Below are 14,914 nucleotides of genomic sequence, written 5' to 3' on the forward strand. Positions count from 1 at the left end.
TCGTTCCAAGGGCATACATGGCTTTACACCCACATACATGCTAGGTACACTTATTTACACTTAGGTAGGGTCCGCATAGTTGGAGTACAATTGATTACTGTCATGTTTATTTGTCTGCATATATTTGCTGTTTATGCACCATGGTAGAATTCTACCTTCTATTTACTCTGTTGGCGCTAGTAACCTCTTGCGTTAGGGTTTTTCTATTGATTGTTGCAGCAAACATGTTTTATACTAGAATGATGCTGGTTCAATAAATGCTTATTGAAAACATTACCAAATGTTTATTCTGTATCTCTCTCAGAGACTAGGGGCCTCATTTATGAAAAGTGACGCATCGCTGCGTGAAAACAGCGATGCGTCACTTTTCACTGTGCACTCCTTCCGACACCAATGATGCGTCATATTTAATGTATGACGCATCATGTCGCAAGGACTTACAGATACGTCAGTATTTCTGACGCATCTGTAACTGCAAAAGTGACGCAACTCCAGCAATGCGTCCTTTCACATGGGGAAAGCCCCATGTGAAAGGGCTTGCGTCAGTCTTACGCCTGTTGTGAGGCAGGCGCAAGATTTTGACGCAACAGCATCCTAAAAGTGATGCAGTAAAATCTCATAGATTTCACTGCGTCACTATTACGTGGCTTTTTGCGGGGGAACGCCCCCTCTGCATACATTATACCTGACGCAGGTATAATGTGGCGCATGGGTCTAAAAAGTGACGCATCCACCTAGATGCGTCACTTTTTAAATATGGCGCAACAAGATGCATTTTGTACGCCGCTGATGCGTCACAAAAAGTGACGCACCGGCGGCGCAAAACTGCCGCAAGGCCATATAAATTAGGGCCTAAGTGAGAATGATTGAATGAGCAAAAAGTACTATACTGTTTCCACAAGCCCTGAAGGGTCAAGGGTTATATCCTGTCTGAAATCAGTCTAGACACCAATCCCTTAGTTTGTTGTCCAACAAAAGTGCAGATCCTATGTATTTTTATGAACTACACAACAGAATGTTTTGCGACATAGACCCCCCTGCAACCTATAATTAGCAGGGAATGCCCTCAACACGCCCCTTCCTAATACAACTCGCAAACCCTATTTTGTGAGTCTGTAATAGGTTGCAGACTCACAAAGTAGGATTAGTACATGCCACAAGGTTTTTTAGCGGTTACAAACAGCCAGATTCTCCATTTATGCACATTAAAAACGGTCATACATGTGGCCCTTGTCCGGTTTCTTTGAGATGGATGAAATTAATAGGAGTTAGTAATGATTTGAACTCCCTCCCAAGATAACAATATTTCATAATGAGATGTAGATTCTATAACCTAATAAGTTTTAAATTGGAAATGCTACATTTTGTATCGGAATGGGAGGAAAACCCCTGATCTCCTTGACAAATTTGCAAATACCAGCGAGAAATCGAGGTTTGGCCTATTGAATATAAGAACCTTTTGATGAATGCATTGTCCTACAAACCTGTAGGCTGTTTGGTAGTAACAAAGCAAAGATTTCACAACAAAAAGACACATGCATTCGAAAAGACCCTTCTACAATTCTACAATGGTTTTTACTAGGTAGATACACTGATGTACATAAAGAGGCATATTCAAGAGAGTCTTGCTCTGCCAAAGCATCACTTTTTTGATGCCCGAAGGATCAAACCTCTCAACTATATCTATAAGGCCATGCAGAAACCACTTTGAGTGGATTTGAATGGCCTCATAGATATGGAGTAAGGCAAAGCAGCACACGTCGCTACATTGTCTTACACTGTGCCAGGGAGGCGTTCGATGGGCGTTGAGGTGGGTTTTCTCACACCTGCAGGTTTTGATGTTGCGCCAGATTTACTTAATCACTTATCAATATTTTTATTTCTTCTCGTTATTTCCTCTTTCCAAATGCGCTGTTTTCACAGCACACATACAAAGAGGAGAATGCCTCTCTGGGTTGTTTTTGTGCAGGAAGTTGTTCCTTTCTGCACAAAAATAATCCAGCATGCTACGCGGGCACCCTTTGGTGCCTGCATTGGCGCTCGCAGCTCATTGTGCGCCATTGCAGGGAGAAATGACAGGAATGCATTGCATTGCATAAATACTGTGCATTGCTGCTCTTTCACATTGGGATGGGGCAGCACAGGATGTGGCCTAATGGCTATAGAGGTCGCCCTCGAACTGGGGAACCAGGTTTGAATTTCAGCAGGGACGTTCAACGTGCAACTGATGCTCATGTAAAGAGCTCTGATACCTTTGGGTCTAGTTTTCGCTATATTAAACTGCCCCCCCCCCCCGAAAAAGGAAGTCTTGCAGCTCCGCCCTAAGTAAATTCCGCATAAATAAGCACCCAAGTTTGACTGCAACAAGACAAGCTTTCTGTAAATATTTTAGGGGCCATGTGTATCAACCTCTCCATTTGCGATTCTCAAATAGCGAATTTTTTGCGAATTTCTATTTGAGAATCGCAAAATGCTATCTATGTAGGATTGCAATAACTTTTGCGAATCCTACATATTCCTTAATTGCAAATCTCAAATTGCGATTTGCAATTAAGGAATACCTCCCTATTCATTCCAATGGGCCTAGAGGCCCATAGGAATGAATGGGAAGACATTCTCAATTTGTGATTAGCAATTAGCGAATCGCAAATTGAGAATGCAATTTCAAGGGTGCATGGGTGTCAAAAGCACACCCTGTTTCACCCTTGAAATAAGCATGGATTCACACGTGGGACACATGCATGCCCTAAGGGCATGTATGTGCTTCACATTGCACTTTGAAAAATGTAAAAAAAAAGTGAATTTTTCATAGAAATCGCAAATTACCACCAACTTGAAGTAGGTGGTAATTTGCGATTCCTTATGGCCAAATAGCACTTTTTTGGTGCTTCTTACATTGCATTTAAGGAATCGCAAAATTTACGATTCCCTAAATGCAATCGCAAAATAAGGAATCGAACTTTTTGTGATTCCTTAAATGCAATCGCAAATAAGGAATCGCAAAGTTTGGGATTCCTTATTTTGGACGCAGATTTGCCTCATACATACCATTTGGCAAAATTGCGATCGCAAACTCCGAAATTTTGCAATTTCGGCATTTGCGAATGCAATTCTGCTTGATACATGTGGCCCATTGTTAGTTGTAAGAGCAGTTATTTGGATTTTTCCAGTAAACTCAAGATGCAAATATAAATGTACACATTCAAGCTTTCTTCTGTGATGATTCGTTCTGGAAGGGAAATGCCCATAATGGGCAATTAAATATAGGAGGATATATAAAATCATTCCAACTAGTTACCAGGTAGAGAAATCATTTGAAATTTAAACCACGTATGTAGAATTTCCCTACACCAGGTTGGTAAAAACTGCCAAAATTGTTATAGTCGAAGAAAAAAAGCACAATTTATTTCTGTAAAATAAGTACTTTGGGCCATATGTAGGTAATCTCTATTTACCGATCCTTAAATACAGAATGTTATGGATTCGGTATATAAGAATTGGTAATATTCGGTATTACCGATTCGGTATTTACCGATTCGGTAATTCCCATTCATTCCTATGGGCCTGGAGGCCCATAGGAATGAATGGGAAGCCATTCACCATTACTGATTCGGTAAATACCGAATCGGTAATAGGGGGAACATATTCAAGGGTGGCGGGGTGTCACATTGACACCCTGTTGCACCCGTGAATCGTGCATGTGTGAACATGTGGCACACATTCAAGGGCATGTATGTCTGCCACATTGAACTTTTAAAAAAGCACATAATTGCTTTTTTAAAGGTTTTGGATATTTACCACCAACTTGTAGTTGGTGGTAAATAATGAATCCTTAAATCAAAAATGCACTCACTTTGGTGCTCCCTACATGGGATTTTAGGATTCAGTAATTTACCGATTCGGTATTTTAAGGATTCGGTAATTTACTGAATCCTTAAATTACCGAATCGGTAAATTACCGAATCCTAAAATCAAGCCACTTACATTAGAAAAAGCTAAATACCGGTCGGTAACGGCAAATTTACCGATTGTTGGTCGTTACAAACCGGTATTAAGCTACCTACATATTGCCCTTTGTTTCCAAAATGTTGTCTAGTTGGTCCAATCGATTTTTAGGATGAAGAATGAGAGATAGCATTTCCTTCAATTTCTTGAAAGTTTCTGCAGTCATGTCTATCAGACAAACACATTCAAACGTGTATTATATTTTATATTGTATACTGAAGAAAAGAAATAGTTGAACTAGTTGAAGTTCAGTAATTTCAGTAATTACTCAATACTCTTGTGATTCGAAATTACAAAAATGACATGATTACACCGGATTGAGAAAATGAGAGTAATTAGGAGAAATAGTCCTAAAATAGGCGCACAGGAACAAAAAACAAAGGGGCATATTCTCAAGGACTTATTGCCAAGTTATCAGCACTTTATCGCAGCCAAAGTGGCGATAAATGTATCGCCCCATTCACAAGCTGGTGCTAACAACCCATATCACTAATTTACCTGCAATAGGAGCCGCAAAAAAAACCTGCCACAGATGACCCTGCCAATTAACGTTAATGAGATTCAGAGTTGGCGTTCCCATGCAAAAAGCTGCGACCACACCACTCCGCAACATTCTCAATGACCAGCCAGATTGGCAATAAGATCCCAAAACAGACAATCAGGAACATTAGCAGGAGGAATTTAATACCTGCTCTGACCATGTGTAAAGTCGGATGACAACCTGCGCCATAAAAGGGAGCCCAGCCCAGGGCCACACCAGAAGATCAACAGATGCCATGGAGCTACTGATCATGCAGCTCGGAGCCCCAAGAGTGCCACAACACCCGCCCCCACCACAACCAGGCCCGCCACCCCCCGGTCTCCATCGGCCCCCCAGACTACCACGTAGGCAGCGCAGACAAAGACAGCGGACCTTTAGAAAATGGAACAAACCTCACAGACCTAACACCAGAGGATTTAATTTCCCACTACAGGCTCAAAAGGACAACCATCCTCCACATCCTGAACATCATAGCCCACAGGCTGACGGTACCAACACAGCGGATATCCAACATCCCTCCGCAGACAAAGCTGCTAGATGTGTTGCATCTGTTGGCCTCTGGGACCTTCCAACCAACAACTGCTAGAGTCGGAGGAGTCTCACAGCCAGCGCTATCAAAGTTCTTCACAATTGTCTTGGATGCCATCATCAGCTTTGTACCGCAGTACCTTTACTTCCCCCACACTGCACTGGAACAGCTGGAGACCAAGCAAGGCTTCTACCCGATAGCTGGCTTCCCGCAATTGACTGCACACATGTCCTACTTGTGCCCCCTGCACTCACAGTGATTACCCCTTGCTCCTGTCTCCCCACAGTGATTTCCCCTTACGCTGTCTCCCCACAGTGATTGCCCCTTGCTCCTGTCTCCCCACAGTGATTATCCCTTGCCCATGACTTCTCCACAGTGATTTCCCCTTGCTCCTGTCTTCCCACAGTGATTGCCCCTTGCTCATGTCTACTCACAGTGATTGCCCCTTGCTCCTGTCATCCTCAAAGTGATTGCCGCTTTGCTCCTGTCTCCCTCACAGTTATTACCCCTTGCTGCTGTCTCCCCACAGTGATTGCTGATAGATCCTGTCTCACCAAAGTGATTGACCCTTGCTCGTGTGTCCCCTCAATGATTGCTCCTTGCTCCTGTCTACCCACAGTGTTGCCCCTTGCTCCTGTCTCCCCCATAGTGATTACCCCCTGCTGCTGTCTCCCCACCGTGATTGCTCCTTGCTCCTGTCTGCCCTTCAGTGATTGCCCATTGCTCCTGTCTCCGTTGCAGTGATTAACCCTTGCTCCTGTCTCACCCATAATGATTGTCTCTTGCTCCTTTTTTTCTCAGTGATTGCCCCTTGCTCCTGTTTCCCCCATAGTGAGTGCCCCTTGCTCCTGTCTCACTCACAGTGATTACCCCTTGTTCCTGCCTCCCCACAGTGATTGCCCCTTGCACCTGTCTCCCCATAATGATTGCTTTTTGAGCCTGTCTCCACACAGTGATTTCCCCTTATGTTGTCTCCCCACAGTGATTGCCCCTTGCTCCTGTCTCCCCACAGTGATTGTCCCTTGCTCCTGACTTCTTCACAGTGATTTCCCCTTGCTCCTGTCTTCCCACAGTGATTGCCCCTTGCTCATGTCTACCCACAGTGATTGCCCCTTGCTCCTGTCATCCTTACAGTGATTGCCCCTTTGCTCCTGTCTCCCTCACAGTGATTGTGTGCAGACACTGCACACAATTACCGCAACAGAAAGCACATGCATTCCATCAATGTGCAGGCAATAGTGGACCACCGGGGACTCTTCACCAATGTCATTGCCAACTACCCAGGCAGTGTGCATGATTCCTACATCTTTCGACTGTCCATCATCCACCAGTGCTTCTAGGATGGCACCTACTGAAATGCACTGCTCGTTGGTATGATCCAAATGAACACACCACACACCCCAACTCCACAATCATGCAACTCACAATTCTGGGAATGCACACATTACAAACTCACATACAACATGGCAAACAACATGACCACCCACTATACATGACAACACAACTTACTGTGGTAACCTGGGCTAGCCATGTACATGAGCCATCAACGGCGTGTCACCTCACCCACACAATAGCAGAATGTGGGTAGATGTGGGAACCAGGCATGTGCGTAGGAGGCAAGTTACCCATGAATGAGAACATACACAATGCTAAGTGTGGCATGGATGTGTTGGCCAGACTGCAGTATGCAGACCACTGACATGTCCAGGTCAACATACACTGCTGGTGTTTGGAGTGTGGTGGACATTGGATGCAACCATGTCACCCCAGCCAGTAGGGAAGATCACGGAAATGTAGCTTGTTACGCCCCCCCTCCTCCCCTGTAAGCATGAGCAGAGTGGGCTGGCCGGGCGTACGCCAGTCCAGCGTAGGGGTGTGAATTCAAAGCACATAGCTCTGGGCATGGTTCTCTTCCTGAATGCCCAACATGTCTGCCAGGGTGGTGCCTCTCACTCCGCCACAAGGCCAGCATCGTGAGCGGTGGTGCTTGTGATCCTGTGCGCCTGCTGCACCCCGGGCCGCTGGCCCCTGAACCCATCTTGCCTGCCCCGGCGCACCCATGCCTTACTGCTCACCTGCGGACACCGGTGTGTGTCAAAGAGGGCCCACCACATGCTGGTACAAGCTCCAAGCCCGAGGAACGCGACCTTGGCAGCCACCTCCGACCAACACGGCCTCTGCGACACAGGTCCGCAGTACTCCTTTCTCATTGACGTACTCCACCGCTGCCTCCGGCCTACACTACGGTCAAGTAGGTCACACATTTGGAACTGAGTCTTGATATCGTGATGGCTGAGTTCATATGTCAATGGCCGCATTATATCACTCTACTCCCTTCGATGTGGTGCCACCAACTCTGTGCATAGCATTCCAACGACACCGGTCTGTGGTTCCTTGCAGACTACTGCCGTCAACTCCGGTCCAGTAGGTCACACATTTGGAAATGAGTCTTGATTTCTCAATCGCAGAGTTCATATCATTGCACGCAAGGAGAAGTGTAAGAAGAAGACAAGTTTCAGTCCGGAGGAAAAAAGGTTAATCGTCAGGTGATAAAACACTGGCAACAACTGCTCTGGTGTCACTAACTGTGTGCATCGCAAGACAACAACACATGGCTGTGTGCCCCTGCTGTCCGCTGGCTACGGCCTACACTGCAGTTGAGTAGGTCACACATGTGGAACTGAGCCTTGATTTATTTATGGCAGAGTTTATATCACTGTATAGGCCTCATCGCAGAATGCATACCCTTTCAGCTCCAGTGCCACTAAGTCTGTTCCCCGACATACATGGACACTCACTGGTTTAACTTCTGAGTATATGGTCTGGGGGTTGTCCCCATCATCATGTAGCTGATTTTGACCTGGTGGTAACAATGAGTCTGTAGCATCCATCTCCTCCGTATTGACTATTTCTGCCTTCTGCATCGTGCTCTGGAAGAACACCTTCAACTGTCCCCCGCATCCCTCTGTGACATTCACCTTGGACATCAACGTTGACCCGCTCAGCTTGCTAGGCCCTACCTGAGTCCCGTGGTGGTGTGCCCATGCCGACAGAAGTGCATCCAGGGCCACTAACTCTGTGCAGCTCAAGTCATTGACCCTTGCTGTTTGAACTTTTAACTTCTTATTGTCTGATCACTGTTGTAGTTGTTGCCAGCACCAACCACCCCCTAAGGCAGAGGTCTTCAATCTGTGGGGCACGACCCACAGGCAGGCCCTGGAGTTATGGGAAGGGGGTCACACATTCCCAAGCCTCACTTGTGCATGGATTCCAAAACTTTTTATTTTCGTTTTGGAAAAAGACAGCCCTCCTGGGACAGCTAATTTCGCTCAATAAAATACTTCATTTGACTCTCCTGTGCTGTGTAAAGCTTTTGTGCAATGGTGCCTGGTCACCTGAAATACATGTTTGTTAATCTGCAATTGCAAATGGGTGCTTGGGACCCCCTAAATCACTCCAACCTTTGTGATAACAAAGATTTTTTTTCTTGTGGTAGTGCAAAGAGTTAACAACTCAGCTGTGAAGTGCTTTTAATACTCACTCTATTTGCACAGCCCTTAGTACCCCTAAGAAGGTGTTGTAGGGACAGTTATATATAAAGAAAATGCATTACATAAGCTGTGGTATTACTAAAATCTACATTTTTGAAGCACCATTTTATTGTAAAGCTATTTACACATTTCGTGTCAGTCTATCTTATACTGTGTGTAAAAATATTAATGACTTACATATTCACAGTACTTTTTGTCACAGGCTGTGACCTTGTGGCACTAAAAATACACAAGTCACCATTCTCCACTGCACCAACCAAGATTTAATTCTGTGCCTCTCTGGTTACACATAGACCTTTGCAGTGCATTAACTAATAGACATTTCATAATGTTCTACAGTGCATTTCCCACTGAGTAACAATTTTTTTCATAATTTTTCATTTACGCTGTACATTAATTTATATGTAGGTACTTGATGGTGAAAGACCTAAAAAAACAGACAGAATATTTTGGAACTTATTTGTGAGGGGCTTGCGCCACCAGAGAATCACTTTTTTTGATGCACCAGCAGCACAAGTGTCTCAACCATAGCTATGTGGCTGCGCAAAGTTACCCTGCATGGCTTTGCATGGCCTCATGGATATGGAGTTAGACAAAGCAGCACAAGTCACTGTGTAGCCTTACTCTGCGTTAAGGAGGTAAATGCACTAGCAATTTAGCATTAAAATGATATGTGAAATGAAAGCAATTAGTGATATTATACCAGATGAAAAAAACTAATATTAAAAAATCAAACAATACTCCATCATGTACCGCAAAAGGTTTTAGCAGGGTACTTACTCCAACGTGCATGACAAGCCATCACTTCCCCCTTTGTTGTCATACTTTTGCTCTTTCACTTCCACTACTTGCTGGTCACTTGTTTCTCCAATTTTTACTAGGAAATTGAGATTTTGAATAGTGTTGAGGGTTTTATCCCGCATCAGTGATAAGTGCTTGTAAACTTGGAAGCCACTACCCAACTTTTGGGCACTATCCTCCCAGTTTTCTGTGCTGTTGGTGGGTGGGGGACCAGTCAACATCTCCCCGGTAGATTTGTTGACACACCACAAATTGCCATCCTGGGTGAAAGCCATGAAGTGACTTAATTCCTCCCAGCTTGTACTATTGCCAATCTCTTCAGCGTTATCCAACCAGCTCCTAGTTGTTGAGTTAGGATAAAGGCCTCTTACTAACTTTCCTGAAGCCACTCCGTACAAGATTCCCACAGGATCATAACAGAGAGCACTAAACTCATTCCATCTCTCTCCGTCCAGCCTCTTTGCCTTCCTATCAATCCAGGATTGGTCATCAGGAGTTGGTGGTACACCTTTGAACAAGTGCCCTTCATGAGTGACAGCATAGATTCTACCTTTAGGGTGGAAAAATACAAATTTGAACTGATCCCAACCACTTCCCCCAATAAGTTTGGCCTCACTAAACCAATCAGCCCCCTTAGATCTTGGCAGAGATCCTTGGTACAGTTCTGCTCCACGCACAGCATATATCTTGTCGTCTGGACCAAAGAAGATCTGGCTAGCGTTTTCAAATGTTTCAAATTGTATGGCTCTTGTATGAAAATCATCTGTTGCATCTTTTGGGGGCAAGCCTATTCTGCAGGTATCTCCTTCATCCACAGTGAACAGAACGTCTGAAAAAGAACATAAACAAACATTTATTTTATGAACTGATATAATACACAATACAGAATTTACAATTGTATGTTTAACAGGAGTCATTTAGCTTTTAAAAATAGCAGAATACCCATGACATCTGAGAGAACTACAAGCACACATGAGATGTACATATGACGAAGCAGACATTTATATGATACCAAATACATATGTTTTCAGGCCTATAGTCTTCTTTGAACTACTAAAGAAAGACACCAGCAGAAATCCACAAAATGGTCGCACTCTCCATTTTGTGTGTCAAGTCAGCCTCAGTCAGCTGCAACGTGCAAAGCAACGCAAGGCTTCCGAGAACAAACACGCCAGCTTCCAGCTTTCAGCTTGTTATTGCTAAAAATTGCATTTTCAGTAAATGATGTCGACATGACCTGCCCTGGCCGGTCAAGTACGTGCCAAAGCCACGTACACTAGAAACGCAGATTTCACCTTTAGGGGAAAACCCAAATCTGCTCTTGTAGATGACACGTGGGCAGCAACATTAGGGTACAGGCACACTTTGAGCCTTAAAAGGGTATCACACCACATGTGCACTTCACTGATTGGCCCAGCATGTCATAGCCTGATCAAGATTACGTATGCTATGATGCCCATCCTGTGGGGGCTTATACCTATAAAATGTCTCTGCACTGTCATACCAATTGGGCACTCAGTAAGCTTTGCTGAGGTCTCTGTGCTGCACGTATATTGCATTGTGATTACATTCTAATTGGGTTCCCAATAAATCTTGCAAACTTAAATGTGCTGAGAGCGAATTGTTTATTTTACTGTTGTCATTGATCTTTTATTTTTGCAGTTAAATACTGAGCTTCTACATTTGTTGAAGAATGCTGCGGGCCCATTACAACTGCCTGGCTACACCGACGGAGCGGACACTGGTGATCGGACCCTTTTGGCACCCTTCTGAGGGCGGGGATTTGAGGTGATAACGTTCTGTTTGTTTATCTCTCCCCGACCTGGTTGGTTGCTGGAGGGGGTCGGATCCGGTGGATGACCTGTTTGTGGCCTCTCTGTTGTCTTTGGTGTTGTCCTGCTCTTTTCGCTCTCGGCACGCTTGTGTTGTGTTTCTGCCTCTCCTGACTCTTCTTATTCTTGACTCTCTATGTCTGACGAGGTGTGCCTGTGTCCTGGGGATATTTACAAGGCTTGTCCAGACTCCATGTCTTTCGTGGTTCCTTTTCGGATCACTTTCTTCATTCTGCTGTTCCTGACTCTGATGGTTTACGTTTGTTTTTGTCACCACACGGCCCAGGAGGTAGCTCCCATCTAGCTCTCTCCTGCTCTCGGTGCTGTTGACCTTTCTTAGTTTCTGTGCCACGGGCGTATGTTCGCCTCTGTCATTGCTGGCTGAAGTCCGCTGCCTTTTCTCACATACTTTTTTTATCTTATAGGGTCTGGCCTTGGTCCCCTGCGTTCCCTGGCTGGCTGGTGACGGCAAGCTTCTGCAGGATTCCTGGCCGGCAGTAACTCTTTGGTGATTTCGTATCAGTGGGCCCTTGGCCAGCCATTAAGGGCGAAGGTCTGCACCCCCCCTGCCGCAGAGTCACCCCCAGCTGCGATGCGGGATACCCTCACCAGACCATTCCCATTGGGTGCAGTGGACGTCGGTATGCTCTAACAGACTGGAAGAAGCCCGGTGAGTACACTTGGGGGGGACTTTAACCCTCCGGTATTGGCCCCTCATTGTGAGGTGTCGCAGTTTTTGCTCCCCTGTGGGTGGAAGCAGGAAGCTCGCCGTTTTAGGGCGTGGCAGTTTCGCTCCCCAGATTGGTACATAGTGGTTGTGCCTGTTAGGTATTGCGATACGAGTGGCCAGGTTGGCTACTAGATTTTGTTTCTACTGTGTATTTGTTGATCTCGATTTTATTTGTTCTCATGAGCTCTGGCCTGGGTCCAGCACCATCGCCCACGCGCAGCTGGCCTAATATTTTGGCATTTATGAGGAACGCCCAGGGGCGATCCTGGCTCTTTGGCTGACGCCCGTCGCCCTGCCTGGGTTCAGCCTCCACCCTCCCCCTGGAGATGTCCACCTAGGGGCCAGAATAGTTCTAGGTTCGTGCCTAGGGGATCTCCTCGGCACGAAGAGGGGGGTGTGACGCCTGGTACACAAGTGTTTCTTTTCTCAATCATCATAGGTTTCATTGCATTTTTTTATTGTGTACTTGTGATGTGCTTGGCCTATGTAGTGGCCAATATTGCTAGGCAGGTGGAGTATTTTTGCCTAGTGATAGGTCCTAGGTTACCTTTGCCAGCTTATTCATTCAATCTGGATACTAGAACGTTACTTAAGGAGTTCTGGTAGAAAACCTGGTAGAAAACCTCCATCTCACACACCCAGTTACCAACGTTGCCAAATATAAGTACTCCGGCCCATAATACCCCCTGGCCTCTGGAAGGGACTGGCTGGAAAGACCGATTAAAGTGCACCTCTCTAAAATTGAATTTCTGATATTCCCCTCACTCCTTTGGGACTAAGTACAGCAGACCCACACACATTCACTGCACAGAAGGGTTTTTCTACAGCGCTGCCAGGTAGGATCCCCATATTTGTCTTAGATGTTTTATGTGATTGACTGAACTGAACGAAACAATTCACCACTATCGCTCTATTGTTGAGTGCCAGCACCCTGTGGCACAGCAACAGACAGGGTCTGTTTTCCTATCTTACCTGTTTCACAGGCCGTCAGGGCTCAAACGAACAAACTAGGATCTGGCTTCTTTCTCCCTTGTGAAAATGCTTTGGTGAATTGGCACTACATGACCTGTTGGGGTGATTGATGTATGGCTTTCTTGTTGCCCTCTTACAAATACTGTGCGGCTGAAATATAAGTGAAGCATTTCTGTCAACCTATTGTGTCGCATGTTTCTCTATTGAAGTCTACCCTACAACCCATCTGTCTGGTATACTTGAACAGTTAGTTTTAAGGCGTTTAGGACTAGCTGCTACACACAACTCAACCATGGGAAACCTCAATAGTAAAAAGATTTTAAATACGGCTCAGCCAGCCCCACCCAAGAACTCACCTACATATAATGTAGCTATAAAGAGAGGCTTAAGCTCAATTATGTACATACATAAGTGGCATGATCTGACATCTAAAAACAAGGATCTCAAGTTCCCATGTAATGGCACATATGACATGACCAAACTATCATACTTGCGCCACATGTTAAATATAAAGGGAAAGTAGATTAGAAGTTTGGAATGGAAGGCGTACCATAATTGGGACTCTGAGTTAAGCGACATGCGTTCAACAAGCGCAGTCAAATCTAAGGTCCACAGCAAACTTATGGAAATTAAAAAGATAATATTACAGGCAAAACTGGAGGGCAGATGGAGAAAAGAACAATTAGACACAGTAGGCGCATTCACATGCGTACAAGTTAGAGAAAAAGAGGAGGTAGAAGGTGGGGCAGGGGCAGAAGACCAAGTCTTAGAAGATATTCCCTTGGGATGCCAGGGTGATGATTCACCGCTGCATGCACCTGAGTCAGAACACACTGAGCTAGCTCCCGGGGAACGAAAGGCAGCCATAACCTTTGTATACAGAGCATTGAAAGATAAAGTTGCAAGAGCGGAATTGGAGTCTATCCAAGACCTGGGTACGCTGAAAATCATGAGAGAAACAGCAGTCAAAGCCGCTTCAGACTACAACGAGAATAAACGCAGTATTCTCAAAAAATGTGTTAAAAAACAGGTTAAAATACCTAAACTAATAGACAGACCATGGCAGCAATTATTTGAGGATGAATCACAGGATGACTCATTCAGCAAACAACAATGGCACTCGCTAATATGGGATGCATTTACATATGTCCATCACACAGAACACGACATTTCAACACTAGAGCAGTGTTTGACAGAAACAGAGTCAGCTCCAGAGAACAAAAGAAGAGGCAGTTTGGGGGGAATGGTGGGAGGAGCTTCGGCGTCAAATCCAAATTCACCAAAACTAATGTTAAAAAGTGATTCTTTAAATTCTCAAGCGCTACTACAGCGGCTTGTGGAGGGCTCACTAACTGTGGACTCCTTTATACAATCACAGCATAGGAGGTACTTAGAGAAAACACTGTCCTTAGCACAAGCAGAGTTAATGAACAAAGCACCCCAGGCCCACTTAGCATATGCTAAGCAAGCCGACGCCCAGGCGACCACAGGCAGTAGTGCCCAACTTCCAAAAAAATATGACTGGGAGGTAGGGAAGTTCGGATTCACAGATCCATATTTAATAACATGGGAGGAGTCTAAGTTGCAGGACACGCTTAAATATGTTATAGATAAATTACAACAATGGAAGCAGCTAATACACACGTGTGTAGTAATTGACGTAGCTCACTCCATGGCCCACTGCATCGCCACAGCCAACACAACAGGGAATTCTACGACAACAGAGGTCCCATCACTTATAATGCCCCTACGAGAGATACCGCCACTACCTGGCAACGCGCCAAATGATTTAGCATATGTTTATGTCCCATGGTCAAGGCAGGACATTAGCACGTTCAGCAAAGACTTTCCCCGTTTAAGAGACGAACCAAGGAGGTGGTATGAAGAGCTTAGCAGAATGACAGCATTAGGAGGTTTACTGTGGCGAGACCTCAACACGCTATTTAACATCAT

General features: G+C 45.1%; 1 protein-coding gene across 1 annotated transcript in view; it reads right to left on the bottom strand.

The window, feature by feature from the left end:
* Nucleotides 1-14,914, bottom strand: part of LOC147726077 (uncharacterized) — a 43,417-nt gene that overhangs the window by 11,962 nt on the left and 16,541 nt on the right. Inside the window, exon 2 of the mRNA XM_086960191.1 lies at nucleotides 9,407-10,256. Coding sequence (XP_086816317.1) covers nucleotides 9,407-10,256 — 850 coding nt within the window. The remainder of the gene's footprint in view (nucleotides 1-9,406; nucleotides 10,257-14,914) is intronic.

This window comes from Lissotriton vulgaris, chromosome 3_1 (assembly GCF_964263255.1).
Source record: "Lissotriton vulgaris chromosome 3_1, aLisVul1.2, whole genome shotgun sequence".
NCBI lineage: Eukaryota > Metazoa > Chordata > Amphibia > Caudata > Salamandridae > Lissotriton > Lissotriton vulgaris.